Here is a 21201-nt window from a genome sequence, read left to right on the forward strand (position 1 = left end):
GGCTGTGGTGGGTATGTCTCACTTAGCCAATCAGAACGCGGGATGGGAGGGCTTTGGCGCTGTCAAGCTTCTGTGATCTGCAGACTCGACTCCGCCTGTAGAACCAGAGAAACTGGCCAATGGGAGGGAAGAATTGGAGTGGGGTGATGTGACATCACGCATGTGGCTGCTGTGGTTACATCATGCATTTTCTCTTCGAATAATATAGCACAAGGAAGAATTCAAGTTTATAATTAATACAACTAAATTAAATAAATTGTACATTACAACCAGTCATGAGTCATTATTACCCATAATAAAATATAATGTAATACAAGAATATATATATTTATATATATATATATATATATATATATATATATATATATATATATATATATATATATATATATATATATATAGTTTACTTTATGCTATAATATATGATAAGTTTGTTTTAAAATGTTCTGATATTTTTAAACAATACTTTAGATAAAGCATAAAGCATGGGTGAAATAAGGTGAAGTGGGTCAATGACCGACAGTAACACAGACATTAGATGAATCGGTTCTCACTCACATTGTGTAAACTGTTACAGCGCCCCCTTTGGTTTTTCCATCAGTTAATTAATACACCCTATAGTGGGGGCATTTCTTCATGTATGTGCAGTGTCATTTCTTACAGCACATAGTTCACCTGTGAAGATTGGGTTCAGCATTAATATTGCTATCACTATAAAATGATTTAATTTTGTTTTTCCACATGAATATCAATTAAGTTACTGAGCAACTCAAGAACTACGAAGATGGATTTGGATTGTAATAAATGTAGACAGTCTGCTTTATTGGCTTGGGACTGAGGTTTGCATGAACAGTTCTGAATTAAAGCATCCATCACTGAACAGTACACCTCAGCAATGATGGAACTATAATTAATGGACATTCTGAGCCACCCAGATGAGAAAGGGTTCCAGTCTGATTTTGGCTCCAAAGTTTTTCCTTGCCACTATCACCACTGACTTGCCTATTAAGGCTAAAAATATATAAGGGATAAATTTATAGGGATTAAACATATACATTCAAACTTTATAACCTATCTCTGTAAAGATTCTTTGGGACAATGTCCATTATTAAAAGTGTTTATTTATCCTTTGCTTAATCACTTGACTTTATTTTCAGTACCTTTTATTAACATATATTTAGCAGTCTGATTGAATCATTGAACCATACCAATATATAACTAATAGGCAAAAAAGGCCATGTCAAATATATTTTAGATTTATTTATTTTACACAATCACTTCTGCAATACATAATTGTAATCCACATTCACATATTTCTTTCTTTCTTTCGGCTTCTCGGCAAAAATGTTTTAAACAAAATCTATTGTAATTTCTGTATAAATATATATTAATGGTATATTTATATTATATATTTATATAAAATTGAACCTAAAAGCAACCTTTTGGAGAAAATGTCACAGAACAGTTAGTTTATAGCTACAAAAAAAATTACCTTTAATTCGTTTCTTAACCATATGAACTATAGAAAAACTTAGTTTTGCAGGTTTTTAAAGAAAATCGCTGACTTCTTTAAACGGAAAAAAAAATCCAGAACATTATAAATTGGTTCCTAAAACAAATAACCCAAATGAAACGCTACTGGAACATTTTGTGTTTGATGAGTTTAGGCTAGACGATAGTGCTTTTCTTCATGTCACCAAGCAATTGATTTATTTTGAAATGAATTTCTAATTAAATACTGCTTTGCACTGTTCATTATTGAACTTAAATAAAGTAATATTTGTAAAGACTTCTCATAAATTTCACAGACATGCTATGCTCAGTATGTACAAGCATTAATTATTAAATGAGGAATATAAAAAAAATCTGTCATATATTTGGAAATTTTACTATTTAGCTGAATAAAAAGCTGTAATACCACAAACCATTGATTTCTCCTAGTTGTCTAGACAACTAATACAATTGAATAATTTACTTTATACATTTCACCTAAAATACATTTTATAGCTTCTATACTTGTACTATGAAACTGACCGTTAAATATAACCTAATATTTAAGGTTTTTTTTAAAGCTCTGACATTAAAATCAGATTATTGTCAGAAATATATAAGAAGATAAAGTCAAGTTCAGTAAACTATTTCACAGAGATGTTTGGTAACTACTTATCGATTCATTATTTATGTGCAAATAGCTATGAGAGATGGAACAGGGAAAGCGAGACAATGTTTTAAAAAGTTCAATAATCTTGAATTGCTTTAGAATCTAGTTCAAAAGTGGCTTTGGTGTTTGCTTCATTATGTTACACACTAGGATTATTTACTTGCTACTTTGTGCTCAGTTTTAAACCCCTGGTGTGTATATCTTGCAAAACTTTAAGTGTACTGCTCCATCAGCAATCAAAGAATAATAAAAAATTCAAAGTATACAACCACATGCAGACATACACTAAATTACTGTAAAATACTAAAACTGCTAGTGAATACCAGTGAAAAACGTCTAACAATTAATATTTCTCAGCACAGTTAAAATATTTTACAGCAAGGTTTACTCAATTCCCAAAACTCAAATTTAATTTTCAGGGAAAAATTAGACACAAACATTGCCCATCACAATAAGAAACTTTATTACATATCCTAAAATACATTAAGACATTAATGTTTGGGACAAATCATCAAAATAGTTAGGACTTAATGTCACATTGTAACATTCATTAAAGCAGTTAATAAAAATAACGATTGCCACCTTTATTGGAAAGCAAAGCTTTTTTTTTTTTTTTTTTAATAGAACACAGGCATTTACTGACAGGTCAGCCTCATTTTTTTTTTAATTATACAAAGCTATAAACAAAAAAATAAAATTTTATATATTTAAATACTCATTATTGTGACTTCTGTTTAAGTTTTTCTTTTTGGGACAAGGTGTAATTTAGGTGTTAATGACTGATATCATCGGATTTGTGCTTTAAATTCACACAAAGCATAGAGAAGATCCATCTACATATAATCAGTATTTTATCACTGATTTATTACAGCTTGTATTGTAATTATTTAAAATCTAGTCAAAATATTTCCTGACCAAATTCTGACCAATTTGTCAGTAATGTTACGACGAAACACACCGTTACCGCGAATGACCAATAAACTGAAATGCTGCATTTGAAGAGCTGACGTACAACTGTCACATCAGAAACTCTCAATTTTATGAGGCATCTCATCTCCTTTCCTTTCTGTCTCTACATTCATGTATACTCCCGACATACAGTTGTGCTAGCTAACCCACTTATCCAGCTATCATACATGCCGTATCCAACAATTCACATAAATAAGCTCTTGACAGTTAACTAAACTCTTTCTTTTTAATCTCTTTCTAAATTAGTTACTCAGAAATTATATATATATATATATATAAATAATGTTTTTTTTTTTTTTTTTAGGGCTGTCAAAATAAACGCATTAATAACAGGTTAACGCAAATTAATTTTAACGGCATTAATTTTATTAACGCGCGATTAATGCAGCATGTATTTCTGGTTGACCATTTTTATGAAAAATATAAATCAATATAAAAGAGAGAAAATTAAAACCTTTAACGCAACATACATTTATTCACGACGTCCTTTCTTTACTCAGATATTTAAAAAAAAAAAAAAAAAAAAAAAAAACTCCACTGAAAAATATTTTTTTTACTTTTAACATTTGTTTTACTGAAGCGCCATGCCTCAAATAAACCACCAAAATGAACACATCCGGCAATTAAAACCATCCACGTGGATACAAATTTCCGTTTGGTGTCTTGATGTTTGCGTAGTTTTTAACATCATAATTACTTTAAAACATTTACAAGTATATTTTGTCTTCATGCTCAAAGTTAAGTACGGAGCTAATAATAAGCATACATCTGCATAAAGCGGCAATATTTGTCTACTTGTTGATTAGAGTATTAAAAACTTGAAATGTATTTAAATTAAACATTTGAATTGAATGACAGCCCTATTATATATATATATATATATATATATATATATATATATATATATATATATATATATATATATATATATATATATATATATATACACACACACATACACACACATACACACACATACACACACACACACACATACAGTGCAACCTCGATACTCGTGGGAGTTCTATGACCCCTCACGAATAACAAAAAATGGAAAGGTTCTGACTCTCTCTTTTTGATGGTTGCTTTTTCAAGTGCAATTGAACATGTACTGTAAACAAAAATAGTGAATTACTTGTCATATATGTTTTATTTACTACTTTAAATGAATAATACAACAATAAAATAGATTTTCAAACTTATTAGTACAAACTCTGTTTCGAAATGTTTCATTCGAGCCACTCGTGGATTCTCAGATTTTTTACATGTCACACTTAGTCCGGTTCCATATGCAAAGTCTCAAACTACCGAGGTCGCAAGTGTCAAGGTCACGGGTATCGATATCGAGGTTCCGCTTTGTGTGTGTGTGCACGTGCATATATATATATATATATATATATATATATATATATATATATATATATATATATATATAACACAGTGTATAGCTGATGCTACTGTAATGTATCTGGCAAGATAAGGACCTCCATTTACTCGTTTAATGCTGCAGCCTTTAATGTGGCACAAACGGTCATTTGTTTAAATTGATGTTTCTGAAAATAAAATGTTTTAAACAAATGCTTTTTTAAATGTTTTTAAATGGTCCAATCCGTATCAAGTAGGCAGTGTGTTTTTATAGAACTTGTTTCTTGGAAATATTCTCAGCTTTCTGAAACCAGAGCTGACACATTATGTTTTTTGGGAATCTACAGGAGAGCAGGTTTCATGTAAACTGTCTTTGGTCACTGTTTTAATGACGGAGCAAGAAATGCAAGCATGTCTGTTTTTGGTTTTCCCTCTTTAAAAAAAAAAAAAAAAAAAAAAAAAAGAAAACATTGACAAATTAAAGGAAAAACTAGTGGCTCTGTTATGCTATTGGAGATATTTTGTAAACATACAGTAGCTTGGTCCCTTATAATGCGTCTCCACCAAACAACACAATTCACCACATCTTGAAAACAAGTCTATGATTAGAGACTATTCATATTCTGGCAGAGTGCATGCATCACTTCTATAACTGGACTCAAAAAAAAAAAAAAAAAAAAAAAAAAAAAGGTTTTACCATAAGAGGAGATTTTCTGTAGGTTTTCTTGCATAAATACAAAACAGTAAATAAAATAATGCATCAAACCCAAACTCAAAGACATTTAAAGCATGACAGCATATAAAGCAAAGTTGTAAATGAATGGCTGCCCTAGAAGTTTTCTCTCTCTCTCTCTTTTTAATTTATTTTTTTTTTTTTTATATATCATTACAAATGTGTGCCCCAAATGCTCATAATATACATTAAACAGCCAGGAAGCTATTGCTTTAATTAGCAAATTTCATTTAACCTTACAATGACCTTAAACAGGTTTGGTATAATTCCGATATCTAATCAGTTTATTTTCTGGACATTAAAAATCCCATTTCAATCCCATAAACATTTAAGCGCTTATTCCTGACATTATTCTATTGATGTTCTCAGATGGACAAACAGACAGACAGACTTAGCATTAAAGGCATAAAAATTAAGTACTAAACTGAAACATTAGCTGCTTTAAAATACTCCTTAAATGTGCCGAATAAATTACTAATCAAAAATGTAAGTGACACTGGCAATCACTTGAAACCGTTCACTGAAGATTTTGTCCTGCAGACGAGAGTTCAGCCGAAAGCGTTAATCAATAACTTCTGTTGACTGTCAGCACTGTTTTAGCTGCACTTACATGGTGGTAGAAATAGCAACAACTTGGATTGTGGGTAATTTGCTGGGTGGAACAGTGTTATTAAAGGAAAGAGTCACAACAAATCAGTACAATGTTATTCCAGCTGACTCACCTTTATCATTAAAAACATTTCTATCCTTATGGGAGTAGTTTATCCCTAAATAATCCTGTGCCGTATCTCAGAGTACAGAATGGTTTGAGGAGTATGAAAATAAAAAGTATAAAAGTCGTATGCCGACTGCAGATTTCAACCTAATGGACCACCTATGGGATTGTGATGCATTAAAAAGCTGAATACCGGTTTAATTAATTATATACTACAAGAATAGTGTTTATCCAGTGAGTACACATATGGATAATTTGCAGATTCTGTGCCAGGACACAAGACAGTTATTGTGGCAACTAACCTAAGACACTTTGTGTCTGTTTTTCCTTTAATTTGTCACTCTTTAGTAGATAATAATTTAGTGGTATCAAAACACTGGACCACAGGAAGGAAAGGTTTACCTTTATGAAATAGCCTATTACAGATTAGTATGCAAACTTGCATGGGAAATCTGAGTTATTATAACGCGCTTCCGAGCCAGATTCCGCATGGCTTCTGTTAATATACAGAAATAAGTTATAATCTCAACAAAGCAGACTTCTAGCATGAATTTGCTGCTGAGGAATTTGCTCATTTGGGATGGATCGTCCCTCTGCCCCTGAAGTAACACTCAAAAGCATGTTGGACCTGTATCGCAGAAGCTGCCCTGCTCCAGGTGAAAAATGAACCAAGAGTCTTATGATGGATCAAGAAACGTGTGACAGAGAGCAGCACGGAAAGGCAGCAGGCATCCAGAGGAACGCTGAGGGGGATGAGTGGAGCGTTTCTTTAAGTTCATGAGCAACCTATAATGCAAACAGGTTATCCTCAGTCCGCTCAGCTTTCTTACGGCTGTTGCTCGGAGGGCCCACAGGAACAGACGGCTCGCTTTTGGGGGGTGACGGTAACACAGCGTCTGCTGCTTTGGCTCGCTCTTCTAAGAATTTGTCAAATTCTAAAATGTAGGCAAGAAACAATGACAATTTATTAGCAGTGTTAAATTCGATCTAGAATAAACTGGTTTACTGAGTTAACATATACTTTTAAACTGCTTACCTTCACTGGTTACTCCTTCCTCAGCCTCATCACCTTTCTGCTCAGTAGAACATAGGAAGCAAAAGAAGAATTTGTATTGTTGAATTATTTGATTTTCTTATCGTATGGTTGATGTTTTAATCAAAGTTTAAGGAATACTCCAGTGCTTTTTAGCTAGTACTGTAGCTGTAACATACTGTAGGGATGACAAACGGAAATGAGGAGCAGAACAGGGAACCTGTTTAGTCCAACCTCATTTTTTTCCTAAAAAATTTAGGAAAAACAAATACACTATATGGACAAAGGTTTGTGAAAGATAAGATTCATGTTTGCTTTTTGAACATCCCATTACACATTTAGTCCTCATTTGTTCTTATAATAACCCCCATTCCTCTGGGAAGATGTTTCTTTAGATGTTGGCGTGTGGTTGTGGAGATTTGTGCTCATTTAGGCACAATGGAATTTGTACAGTGAGATTTCGGGGTGAGGAGGCCTGGGGCGAGGGGATGGGGGGGGGGGGGGGGGGGTGCATGTGCCAAAGATATTCTATAGGAATGAGATCAGAAGCTATACAGTAGGCCACTCAAGATCTTTCACTCCAACCCATGTGAACCATATCTTCATGGAGATGGATTTATGCATAGGGACATTGTCATGCTGATAAAGGTTTGGGTCTCCTAATTCCAGTAAAGTAAAGATTTTATGCTCAACACATCCAAAGACATCCTATACAATTGTGTGCCTCCAACTTTGTGATAACAGTTTCAGGAATAACCACATATGGCTGGAAAAGTCAGGTATTCCAATACTTTTCTCCATATAAATTATTTTTGCTAATTTTTTTTTTTGTTTTGGATTTCAAGCCTTGACATAACTTGTTTTTTGTAATATCGCTTTTTATATAATTTTTTTTGTGGTCATTGTGGGAAACTGCAGATGGGCAAATGCTTATTACCAATGTTTTATGGTCTCATAGCATTTTTCTATTAGACAGCAAGTAGTGAAGCTGTTTGCATTAAGCATCTTGTAAGTAATTCAACTGTTTTATTATCTAATAATTTTCTTTGTAATTAGTAACTGAAATGCAAATAAATAGAAGTAGAAAGAACATTACTCATAATCTTACATTCCAGTGCTCATGTTAGTTCTCACTCTCCAATGTTCTGTATTGTTTAAAGATTTATGATCCCAGTCTTGATGTCACCCAAATGAGGATGGTTTCCCCTTTTGAGTCTGGTTCCTCTCAAGGTTTCTTCCTCATAACATCTAAGGGAGTTTTTCCTTGCCACAGTCACCATCAGGGATAAATACACATCATTCACCTTAACTGCTAAATTCTTTAAAGCTGCTTTAAGACAATGTCTGTTGTGAAAAGCACTATAGAAATAAACTTGACTTGACTTAAATGTTTATTTAAACTGGTATTTTACAAAATAAAATTAAGATGTTGGTCAGACCCTGAAATTACTTTATTTTCACTCGGAACTCAACCCTGACATTCTAGGGGAGTGCAAAATCACCTGACCTTAATCTCATTAAAATCCAGTGATCTTATTTGGAAATACTGACCTGGCACAATTTCTTTGTTAAGGCACGAGGAGTATTAGTGTACGGGAAATAAGATTTGGTTGAAAAACAAATGGAGGATTCATTTAAATACCCACCTTTCAGAGCACCCTCACAATACCAAACCAGTTTTAATGCAAGCATTCCTTCACTGTAGACAATGAACATATTGCTTCAGATTTAATTAATCATTATCATTTGATTGACACAAACAATACAACCCAAGCGAGCATGAGGACATTTCACAAGACCCACAGAGCAACTTGCATCATTACACTAAAACATTCAGCAACCAACATTCTTATAATTAGCTTTTTTTAGTGCACAAAAACAAGCCAAGTGATAGAAAACTTTTCTACATGAGTTCCCATTTCTAGAAATCTGTTTTCCCCAAGTTGGGAAAAAAAAAAAAAACATTGATGTGAGCCAAGACGCAAGGCAAGCTTGACTGCGTTAATATGATTGGTCGACTGCCAAGTACATATATGTAGTTAAGAAACCTGTATTGATTTATTGGGTTACATGAAATGGAGGTGGAATGAGATGGCAAAAACAAAGAAGAGAATGAAATCAAGGTAAAGGATTCTCACCACATCAGCACCGAGCCACTCCTCAATGTCATCCATGACAGAAGACTGCGATACAGGAATCTATGGAGCAAAGCCATGGACAAACCACGGGGCACCCGCAAAGCCACCAAATAAAGCCGACCCCCCAAAACAAAAACAGGAAAAAAAAAAAAAGGAAACCATAAAATCACAAGGAGCTCTGCGAGGAAAATAACAACAGAAACACATGCAATCACAGTATGCATGGATTCACATTGACACACACACACACACACACACACACACACACACAGAGCAGATTAAGCATGAATGCTGCGATATTGTACAACATGCAGTGAAAAGCAGAGTGAAAGATGAGTAGCTGTCTAAAGAGAAGCGTGGTGAAGCTCAGCCAGGAAAAATATTGTACAACAGCTCGGTCCAATATCTGCATATTTTCGCAGAGAAATACATTTTATATTTCTAAATGTAAAAAACATAAATGTATGTTAGGACTTTGGGAGGTTCATAGATGAAAATGCTGATATGATTGTGACAAAGAAATGTCTTGGCACGTTAAAAATTGACTGACTTGCAAACTTACACTTAAGCTCCAAGGTGCCTCTAAACCATTATAAAGCAAAACACTTGAAACATTTACTATGATTAACACTTAACCAACAGGTTCTTTTCCACAGTTAGTACTCGTTGTACCCAGTTGGAAAAAAAATCATTGGCTACACAGTAGAGTTTTACCGAATATAATCAGCTATGTGAATACACAACATGGCCCTAATGCTGCCAGTTGTGTACTTATCTTACACAGGGGTGGACAAAATGGTGAAAAGGAGCAGACTTTATGTATGTTCTTTTTACAGTTGCACAAGCAGACAAATTCAACATCCAAAAAGTTGCTCCTTATTTTGCAAAGTAAACATACTACTTTGGAATATACTGCATGTTTGAAGTATGTAATACACCTAATGCTAGTGCAATACACATTACTATCCTTTTATCCCTACTTGATAAGAAAAATGAGAAACATGCAAATACACAAGGCGGCCAAACATACGTGGACATTTAACATAATCCCTATGTGCTTGTTGAATTTTCTATTTCAAATCCATACATACTAGTTTAGAGTATGTCCTCCCTCAGCTGCTCAAACATCTAACATCCTCTAATCTTCTGGCTTGCCATTTAACAATTTTGTAACCTAGCTGTGGGGATTTAATGTGATCAGACACTAATGCAAAGCAAGAAAATCTGGTACGCCAACTATGTTCATGTTCATCCCAAAGGTGTTCAGTGGGGATGAAATGCATGCTTTTTTACACAGACCACTGAGTTTTCTCCCACACAAACCTTGAAAGCCACCTGTTTAGCGAAACACTATAAGTTAGAACTAATTTAGGTCTTTTAATTACTACAGCACACAAAGGCAATGTGCATAATTTTGTGCATACACATTTGTGGCAACAGATTAAGGAACGCCCACATACATGGGTATGATGGTCTGGTGCCCACATACTTTTGGCCACATAGTGTAACCGTAAAAATCAGATAACTTCCCTATACAGACGTTAAAAATGATGCTACTTTAAAAAACACAATACTTAATCTGTATTTATGCACTTAACTGCAATTACTGTTTTCACACCACACTTCTCATCTACTCAAATAAAGCAGCCAAAATATTGGATTGAGCAGCACACAGGATATTTTACTTTGGCTATTTAAGAAAAGCACGATTTGTCCTCCTTTAGCATTAGCTAGACAAGTTTGCGAGCATGCATGCTGATGTTACTCAAAGTCCTTTTATTAAGCAAATTAGAACCAAGCTAACTAACTGTAGACTATTCATGGGTGTACACCAGTGTCATGTAAACCTAGTGAGCGAGTTGGACAACCTTAGGCTAACCCCTCACGAATAAATCGGTAGTGCAAATGAATCAAAGACTTTCTACTTTTATGCAGATGTGAAAAAAGTGTTATTATATAGTGTAAAACATTTATACATTTGGATTAGACTTCAGTTACAGGATTAAAATCGGATTAGTAAATGGGGCAAACTTGAGTAGTGGAAAAGGATGAACAGGCTAGTCATTTCATCATGATTAGCCAAAGCGTTATTAATAATAAGTGAGTGAAATGCCGCTCACTGCACAGCATCAGCATACAAACGCAGAGTAGGCAGTTATTGTAAGAAAACCTGCAAACAAGTGTCAAAGTGCTGAGCAAAGGCAGGCTTGTCAGTTAGTAGTGTGTGCCAGCCCTGCGCACAAAAGCCGTACCAGTACAAAAATGTGCTAGCTAGGTTTGCATTGTACAACTCATAATAGTACAGTGTAGTGCATAAGTATTCACCCCAGGATCCAAATGTGCAAAGCTGACATTTTTCAATAGACTTGCATCTGTAATAGCAGTCAAAGGTAACTGATTATATCAAATAAAAATCCCAATTTATGGCATTTCCATCTTGTAACTGTAATAAAATCATTATGGGGATTGTCAATACTTATGCAAGGAAGTGTATCATCACATGAAGATTTTTGCACTGAAACTGTTACTCTTCGATGTAGTAAACCATTACAACATGATCCTTAAATGAACCAGGGCTGGACGATATTGGTTAAACTTAAACGCCAGATTCTGTTTGTATGTTATGAAAATCCACACCTGTCCCAAGGAACTAGCAGGTCTTTTCATTTCAGCAGTCATAGAATGTTGAGAGGACAAAGGACGATAATGGCCCACAGTAAAAGGGACAGGGTGAAGGAAAATGCCTGAAAAAAATCTGCAGACTCTGAAGAAAAGTGTAGGCTTTGAGACAAAGAGAAATGACTTCTCCTAAAGGACAAAGCCTACAGCTTCAAAAAAAAAAAAAAAAAAAAAAGCAACGCTTAGTAAAAGCAGAACTACATGAAATATATATATTTTTTAAAAGTGAGGCTGTGTGCATTACGGAGGTTTGTAACACAAGTCTTATTAATCCTAATGAAATATAATAGCGAATAGATCAATATCATATCAAAGTCTATATTACTTTTAATTAAGATGGGCTCTCCCTTTTACTGTATGGAATGGGCTTGTTTAGTGGTGGTGGTGGGGGGTGAGGATGACATGGTAAATGGATGCAGGAGGACACTGAGGAGGAGACAGTGCTACTGGTGAAGTCCTCACCATTCCTTGGGTAATGAGCCAGCTGTCTATGGGCTCCAATTCTGCGTTATCACCCTTTACACTCGGCTGAATCAACAACAGAAAACACCTTACAGATGAGAAGCAGAAAGCCCTCCCTCCCAACCCCATTCAGAGAAAATGAAGTAAAGACAGAAACAAAGTAGAAGAAAAATGCAAAAAAGAAACAGAAATGACACGACTTCAATCTTTAGGTGCGGAATATTTATATAGTTATGTGATAAATACCAGAGCCACCAACATATGGTGGAATGAAAAAAAGGGAATAAACTTTGGGCAGTGGGCTGATCAGAAAAATCTGCACTACAGTAACACAGCACGATAATGATTTCAACACTCAACAGTGCCTGGAACCAAACCCAGCTGTAATCAGCCTTTGTGTACTTTGTAATAAAACTGATTTGATAATCCTTTTTATGTACTTCTACTGATAAGCTTTTATAAGGTTTATTTTGCTGCAAGTTTATAATTAGTGTTTTATTGTTATGTCTACATTTTTACAGTTATATCCGGAATTTGTCGGCTATCCAAACCTGAGTCAGACTTTACAATCATGTAAATGTTTATAGATTTACATAAATTTGTCCACTTGCATAAATTTGCTAACTTCGGTAACATTGTGTAATCCTATTGAGCAAATAACCTTTGAGATGCCAAATTCTAATACAGGGGTCCCCAAACTTTTTTCCTGTCTTGTTGGTCGGGTTGGTCTGTAATACAGAAAATGTAATGGGCCAGAGTGACTACATTACTATTGATGTGGCGATATTATTTTGATTTTAAATTTTTAAATGCACTATACATACAAATGCGAAAGCACATTATGACAATCATACTAAAAAGAATTTCATATTCATTGCTATTGAAATCAAAACATTGATTTATTTTTGCATATGCATAGGGTTAGTGGGTGAACCTAACAAATAATTAGGTTACGTTATTAAATAAAGGTTGACCAAAAGTGGATTTTTCCGGATACAGATAGCTAGGTTGGATCATACTTGCCGATAACTATTTAAAATCAACCGATAGTTTTTAAAATGGATACTGGATAAAAACCAAACATAACCATCCGTGTAAAATAGTGCTGAAATTTATTACAAACCCCCCCCCCCCCCCCCCCCCAAAAAAAAAAAAACCTGTGCCGAATCATGAAAATGTGCTAAAGGAAATAAATATGAATGTATTCATTAATAAAAATCATTATATATTAATAAATTATAAATATAATGCTCTCTGTACAGTGTGCAGTCTTGTGTGTAAAAACAAACAGAGGCGTCATGGTTCGCCTCTAGAGGCCACTCTCGTAATGACCAGAAGCCGGAAAAACTATCGGTATGGAATTGAGTCAATAGCCAATAGTTCTAAGAATCAACTATCAGTGCCTTGACCTCTACTAATAACTAAAGGAAATTTTGTTTATTTAGGAGGGGCATATTCAGGCTGTGGGGCATTCTGGGGGACCCCTGTTCTAATACATTGAGTAATATGAATTGGTAATAACTGGAATCATTTTATTTTACATTAAAATCTACTGGGATGGGTTGAAAGGTGTCTACGCAATACTAAGTGAAAGACCTGCTTTAGTATCTGCAGCTATTAGGTATCAACATATAAACATACTACACTTCAATCCAGCCCTAATATTTATGTGCAAATCATACTAGGAATGCACTTTACATAGAAAAAGCATTCCTCTAACATGATTTATTTAAGTTAGAGTGTGCTGCAGAAAACATACGCCCTGGTCATGCAGATATTAGTGATGCAAAATAGTTACGCTGAGTCTCATCAACCATTAACATTTCATACAACCCGCAACCCTACATCACATGATGCATGGCTTGTTGGACAAAAAAATTCCCAAGCATGCAATGCTGCACTCACCCCGGTAACATTTTGTTGTCGGACATCAAGAGCAGAAGCCAGGCCACCGAGGGCTTGTGGGTCTTCATATTTCACACTGAAATAAGACAAAAAATTTTGACGTAAAGCAAATCATCTGTGGAATTACTGAGTTTAAAATCTGGGTTCAGGGGCTTACTTTTTGCGCTGGTCAGCTAGGGAGCTGCCTCTGGTCTGGGCGAACATGTCGAAGTCATCACGAGGATTGTGAGCAGAGAGCGCACTCAGGGTGCCAGTGACACTTTCTGAATCCAAATCTATACCGGCAATTGTTAAAATCAATGAATAATTGATTTATTGACTAAATTGAAAATAGGTACAGTACATTTCTAATGCAATAATAAAGATCATTGAGCTTCTGGGTTCTGTTTCTCAGTGTAGATTCTTTTATGCTAATGTTGTCCTGGAGAATTTTCATCTGCAATGCTGAATCACAATCATCCACGCAAATACAGAAACTTTTTTCGGAAATAAAGTGTGCAGGTTTGGACACAGGCTGCTGTGTCTGAATTTCGGCCAGAAGCAAATTTTTTTTTTCTTAGGCTTTCTCACAAATACAGACAACAACCCTTTCAGTGATTAACTACCTCTCATGGAGAACATACAGTTTGTGATGGTTGGCCAATAGCAGGAACAGGAGCTAATAATAGGCCTTGGTTGGCACTAATGTATCCGGATCATTAAATCTATGAAGGTTGTGTTCAAAGATTGTGAGTGATTAAGCACATTTTCACTTGTGAATTTGCCCATATACATCTACATTCTCCTATTAGTGCAAACTAGAGCAGAAAACTACATTTTTTAAAAGTTGACCTGTAACTGCATGATTGTCTGTGTCTTACTCAGTCCTGCAAGCTGTGTGGAGAGTGACGGGGCAGAAGCAGCAGTCAGGCTCGGGGGAGGTGTCGGAGTGGCTGCAGCACTGGCTCGAGGAGTGACGACAGCTGGCGAACCTGGACCCAGATCTATCAGATTATCCTCCACTGAAGCCTCATTCAATACCTACACATCACACAAACACAATCACTTACCATACACTACAAAATACACCTTCACATACACAGGAAGCAGATTCCGCAAAACAGAAGTGCTGCTGTCCATTTAATCAGTTTCATAGCTGCTATTGGTGAATAAGGGTGGATAAGAAGTGTCTATGGGGTCAGGGTACTACAGACAACTCAAAGAATGTGTGTGTGTGTGTGTGTGTGTGTGTGTGTGTGTGAGGCGGGACAAAAGACGACAAGGACTGCTCTAGTGTACTCTACAGCAAGTTAAAGTTAAAACATGTCAAAGAATCATCTCAGACAGACCTCATATACATACAGAAGCCATGTTTTAACTTCACCCATATTTACCTTCACCCATTTTTAATGCAAATGCTGGATTTCTATTATACTTGCCTTCATTAGCTATCCAGTGCACAAACACAAAATGAACAAACAAACAAAAAAATAACCATTGGCACATCAGCATGCAGCAAATACACACCAGGAGGGTCAAATTGTGATCAAGGTTTCGGCTTTAATAAGTGAATTACAGACCAGATTTTATGAACCAGACAAAAAGTCATTTAAGGATTATAGTTATAATATAAGTATTTGTAATTTAGCAGATTCCAGCTCACCCCATTGTTCTGTGTATTCCGGCCTAATCGGTATCTCTCATACCTGTAAGTACAGAAACAGGGAATCATCATTACCTTGTTTAAATGCTTTGTGAAAAGGAACAACATCTCTAATTATTGAGGGCAGGGACTTTTTTATTTTAAAAATATCCCTGCATGTTATATGAATCATTCAGCAGAAACCCTGTGTGAAACTACAAGCATTCTTGATTGGCAGCCCTGCTTTAAACACTCCCAGCCTGTTTCACCACTGAAGCAGAACTAAAAAAAAGTAGTACATGCTATGAGACTCAGGACTGTTTGAACATTGGCACTACCACAGTCATCTATGCTTGATAAGTTTTTACTAGGTTTCTTACATGGAAAAGAAACTAATCACTGAAACTCTGTATGTGCATTGGCAACCATTAACCTTATCAGAAAGGACTCACTGGTTCAACCATGAGTACTTGCCTTTCGTAGCGAAGAAAGATGTTGTTTAGGTCATCATTTACATGCAGCAGCTCCTCTGTGACCTCTTCATTGGAGACACGAGAGATGAGCTCCACTATCCTCTGCTGCATAGCCCGACACGTCCTGTTCAGCTCCTGCTCGCCAGGAACACACTCGTGTCATCGGCATGTTGCTACATAGCTCATGAGACAACTATACAGCACTATTCATTTAATGTGATGGACACAAATCTGAGTCAAAGCTTCTATTAATAGTGTCAATAGCACTTCCTTAGTACATTAGATTTGTCAATCCTACAAACACTTTTTTCACTTTTATGAAAAAAAGGAAATACTGTATAATGTCAGTTACTGGATATACCCAGTGCTTTTACTCCCTCTAGTGGTGCAAAAATTATTTGGCACGCAGTTATTAAAAAGGTAATAGAAAACACAATGAAAGCAGCAAAGACACCCAGAAAGATTTAAGACCTGAAGAAGCTCAAGGTCAGATTCCTCTTCTTGCCCTGGCACCATCTCTGTCAGCATCTCTGACATCACTTTGCAGTTCCCACGCACAATGTCCAGCTCACTCCTCAGCCTGGCAATCTTTGAAAGCACACACACACAAACACACCCATTGCACAGGCTTGCTGAATGTATGCAGTCTCCTACATCAAGCTTAATTGACCAATTTTATAAACAACTTAAAACAAAATGCAAACTGAATGAAATAAAACTGAGTGTATTCTTCTATGAACAAAGTTTGCATATATCTATACAAATAACGCAAGACACAGAGCTTGACCATGAGACTGACCTGTTCTGGATTTGGTGTGATGGGCCCGGTTATATTTGGCATTTGAGTCTGAGCAGGCAAGCCACTAGCTGCAGGCATCTGAGGTGTCTGGGATGCAGGTTTGGGCTGGGGTGAAGCTTTGTACTTATGTGAAGCTGGATCAACCTCTGGGACTCCCTGGTTAATTCATAATGGAAGAAAAAACCAATAGATTATCTAAATATAAATAAAGTGCATTTCCCTTTCAATTAAACCATAGTAAAGCACAATGCATGTAATTCATATGAAGATGTCAGAAAAATAGTACACTCAGTACTATTTAGTAATTGTAATCTCTTGCATGATATAGTTTCCATACTCTCTGTGGCGTGTGGATTGGAGAAAGAGCGTCCAGGTCTGCCATGGGGAACTCAACACCTTTTCTCTTTAGCTCTTCATAAATTTGAACAACTCCAGTCAGGTCTGGACTGCTTCTGAACGCATCTGCCCAAGCCTGCAAACATAATGTATTGACATTTGACTCTGCAGCTGTGGCATCCTGAGGTATCCTTAGATAAAGTACTATTATTGTAAAGTAGAAGTATTCCAGGATTACTAATATTTAAAACACTAGTTACACTAGTTTAAATAAATTAAATAAAATTATCATGTATATCATCATAATATTTTGTCACTGTTTTAGAAAGAAAACATTGCAGTTGTAGAACCTACATAAGATCTAATATGCCTTATGAATTGCTAATTATTTTTCAGACGTTATCATACTTTGATATTGCTCGGTAAATTTATTGGAAAAAATTTATATGAAACAAGTAAGTTATGACCATTCAGCTCATAGCTAAACCTGTAATTAAGCTTTAAACCACATATCAGACTGAATCTCTGTTCCATTTCTAATTTCAACAATTTTTCCAACGGTTTGACCAAATAAACAGGGCATCTTATTGAAGCTAAAAGATAAGACATGTTGCAAAAAAAAAAAGAGATGTAGATTAAACTGCTCGCCTGAATCAGTGACAGCACTTTATCCTGCACTATAGAGGGAGGGTTGTTCTTCGGAAAAATGATCTTCACCAGGATGCCGTCGATGAAGTCCCGAGTGGCCACAAACACATGGAAGCGGTGGCCACAGTTCTTTACGCAAGTCTCTAGCACCTGAGAGAACACAGAGAGCAATTATTCCAGCCGGAAACGGATACGATTCTGCGTGCGTGCGTCCCCCCAACCCCCGACAGCCGAAATAGAGGCTTTAAACTAATGAGGCAAGAATCAAAGAGCCAAGCGAGACTCACAGCTGAGAAGCCACAATTCAACTCATTAGAGAAAAATAAACAGCCTCTAGATGCTAATGCAGAGTGAATCACATTGTGCATGCAAAACCATCAAGTCATGAAGTGAAGTAGAACACCACAAACATGTTAAATTCACTGCTTAGTTTGGCTTGTCAACATCTAATGAGTGGGGCCGCCCCCTACCAATACCAAACCCACAGGCTGCTATACTCACAGTCAGTGCCAGCATCACCTCCCGGAAGTTTCTATTACCATTTAGTCTCTTCCTGATGGCACGGATGGCATCTTTGGGCCTACATACACATCAATGGATTATAAGCAAAGATTAAAGACGGGTCATTTATTTCAGACATCGCAATTACACCACATTATTCTAGAATCTTTAACAAATATTTAACAATCAGACTGACCATGATCCAAATATTATATTATATTATATATACACACATATACACAGTGTTGTGAAAAAGTGTCTGCCCCTTCCTGATTTCCTTTTTTTTTTTTGCATGTTTTTCACACTTTAATGTTTCAGATCATCAAACAGATCATTGATCTCAATTAATTTCATTCTCATTTGTTTCTGAATTTATTTTGATCTCAGCATGATGTCTAGCTTTTGAGGATCTTTTGGTCTACTTCACTTTATATATACCGTATTTTCCGGACTATAAGCCACTACTTTTTTCCCCATGTTTTGAACCCCGCGGCTTAAACAACGATGCGGGTAATTTATGGATTTTTCCTGGGTTTTCCCAGTTTCACAAGCTTCAAGCCAAAAAACTGAGCCCAATAATATTAGACCAATGAAATTGCCGAACGGGTTCAGGTGAACCAATGAAACTCTTTATAAAATAAATCAGATGCGCTCTCACTGAATCGGGCTGCACCACATAATACATATGGATGATGTTCCTCTGACGTTTAACCTGCCGCTCACTAAGACTGTCAACAGAAAATGCGAATCATTCGTCACGCTTCACCTGTGTTCTGAGCTGCACGGCATCGGGAGAAAAGCTTCACCGATGGTGATTTTTAAACGCACGATGATGCCAAAAGAAAAACTCCCGAGAGAAATTGTTGTGAAAGGAAGGAGGAAGACAGCGAACAATGACTTTCTTGGTAGACTACTGTTTAGATACAAGCCGTGTAACAGACACTGTCTTTCGTTAAAGCCGGTGTAAAGTTCATTAGTTTCAGTGTGGTCACCTGCGGCTTATAGACAGGTGCGCGTATTTATGTTCAAAATAAAAATCTTTGTAAAATTCAGTGTGTGCGGCTTATATTTGGGTGCGTTTAATAGTCCAGAGATTACGGTATAAAAAAGAATTCTTGGTATAAAAACCACAGTTATACACAATAATTTAAAATCCCCCAACTTTATATATATATATATATATATATATATATATATATATATATATATATATATATATATATATATATATATTTATTTTTTGCAGTTTTAACGTTCCTCTGTTCCATCTGCCATAAATATGCCCATTATAGAGGGAAAATGTCACCTGAAGGTCACAGCTGTCAAACTGCACAGTTGTTGACTATTAGTTTCAAAATCATCAGTTAAGCATCACTTTCATAACAAACAGCTACTTCTGTAATATGTATTTCTGCTCATGAGCAGTAAATCATACATCTTATCTTATTTGTTAAGCCATGTATAAAGTCCAGGGCCAAAAAAGAGGAACCAGAAACATGCAGGTGATTATATTAAGGAACATCATATACAATACAAAAATATTTCGCAGACTTTGCGAAGATTTTTTGCATGAAAGAGACAGGGTTCTTTCGCATTCCTGTCGTCCCCCACAACTTCGGACACAAAAGACGATGCCAGGCCAAAGTAACCTGCTGTTGTCCTGCACTACAAGACACTCTTTCACACACACAGAACAGAGGCAGGACTGTGACGATGGTGTGTCACAGAGAGAGATAGTGAGTGAGAGACGAAGAGAGATTAAGAGGACATTTTAGAGGAAAGATGATGAGAGGCAGTGAAGTCGAGTATAACCTTTTCAGCTGCCGAAAGTTTAAGTGCCTCATCATCAAATTTCGTACTGATTAAATCACCAGAATGCACAATGTGAAGCAAGAATTATTTCAGACCAAGAGTCACACAGAGCAGCAATGAGTCACCAACGAACTCTTAGGTGTGTGTGTGTGTGTGTGTGTGTGTGTGTGTGTGTGTGTGTGTGTGTGTGTGTGTGTGTGTCGTGTGCGTTGACTCACCCTTCCTCTGTCTCGTTAATAATGTCACAGATCTCCATGTTGAGCGTCCAGTCCTCATTTTGCAGGGACCCATCAGTGGCCTTTTCTGTGACAAACACATCACACAACACAAAACTCTTATACAAATATTCATATTGAGGACCACATGGGGTAAATATTTAGCGAAGGCTTCTAGTGATTGTTTACTAAACTACTGCACTCTCACTGATGCAATAACAGAACTCTTTACAGGAATGTGGTGTAATTGTGATTCGGTGTATCTGTAGACCTTGTTTGCTTGTCTTATTACAAGACTGAGCGACGCCCTTGTTTCTGCCAAGTCTTAATATCAAAGCAGTGTAGACAAGATACTCCCAGTGGCTTCTAGTATATTTTGGACATTTTTTTAAAATATTATAAATAGATATTTACTGATCAAAGTCAACCAACGAGTGTAGAGCTATCTTTAATTTCCATTGTATGAAATGCTGATCACGGTACAGAAAGTTTCCTGTTTTAGTTTGTATTTTAAAAGAATTATACAATTAAATACACTTAAACAGTATCTAAAGATTTTAATTTCAAGTAACCAGAGTCTATGTTTTTATTGTACTTAAACTTATGGGTTTAATTACAATTGCATTACTCATGACT

General features: G+C 35.9%; 1 protein-coding gene across 3 annotated transcripts in view; it reads right to left on the bottom strand.

Annotated features, from left to right (window-relative positions):
• Positions 1–4261: 4261 nt before the first annotated feature.
• tom1l2a (target of myb1 like 2 membrane trafficking protein a) overlaps positions 4262–21201 on the bottom strand; it is a 28103-nt gene continuing 11163 nt past the window's right edge. The window contains exons 2-16 of one of the 3 annotated variants that reach the window (XM_083566666.1): positions 20569–20653; positions 18539–18617; positions 18038–18187; positions 17391–17525; positions 17054–17209; positions 16726–16842; positions 16256–16389; positions 15803–15845; positions 15021–15180; positions 14318–14435; positions 14161–14236; positions 12256–12321; positions 9115–9174; positions 6980–7016; positions 4262–6878 (exon numbers count right to left, since the gene is read on the bottom strand). In XM_083566666.1, coding sequence (XP_083422792.1) covers positions 6730–6878; positions 6980–7016; positions 9115–9174; positions 12256–12321; positions 14161–14236; positions 14318–14435; positions 15021–15180; positions 15803–15845; positions 16256–16389; positions 16726–16842; positions 17054–17209; positions 17391–17525; positions 18038–18187; positions 18539–18617; positions 20569–20653 — 1565 coding nt within the window. In that variant the 3' untranslated portion in view covers positions 4262–6729. The remainder of the gene's footprint in view (positions 6879–6979; positions 7017–9114; positions 9175–12255; positions 12322–14160; positions 14237–14317; positions 14436–15020; positions 15181–15802; positions 15846–16255; positions 16390–16725; positions 16843–17053; positions 17210–17390; positions 17526–18037; positions 18188–18538; positions 18618–20568; positions 20654–21201) is intronic. The other 2 variants (XM_083566667.1, XM_083566668.1) reach the window with 2 other exon arrangements.

This window comes from Silurus aristotelis, assembly GCF_946808225.1.
Source record: "Silurus aristotelis genome assembly, chromosome: 17".
In the NCBI taxonomy this organism is placed as follows: Eukaryota; Metazoa; Chordata; class Actinopteri; order Siluriformes; family Siluridae; genus Silurus; species Silurus aristotelis.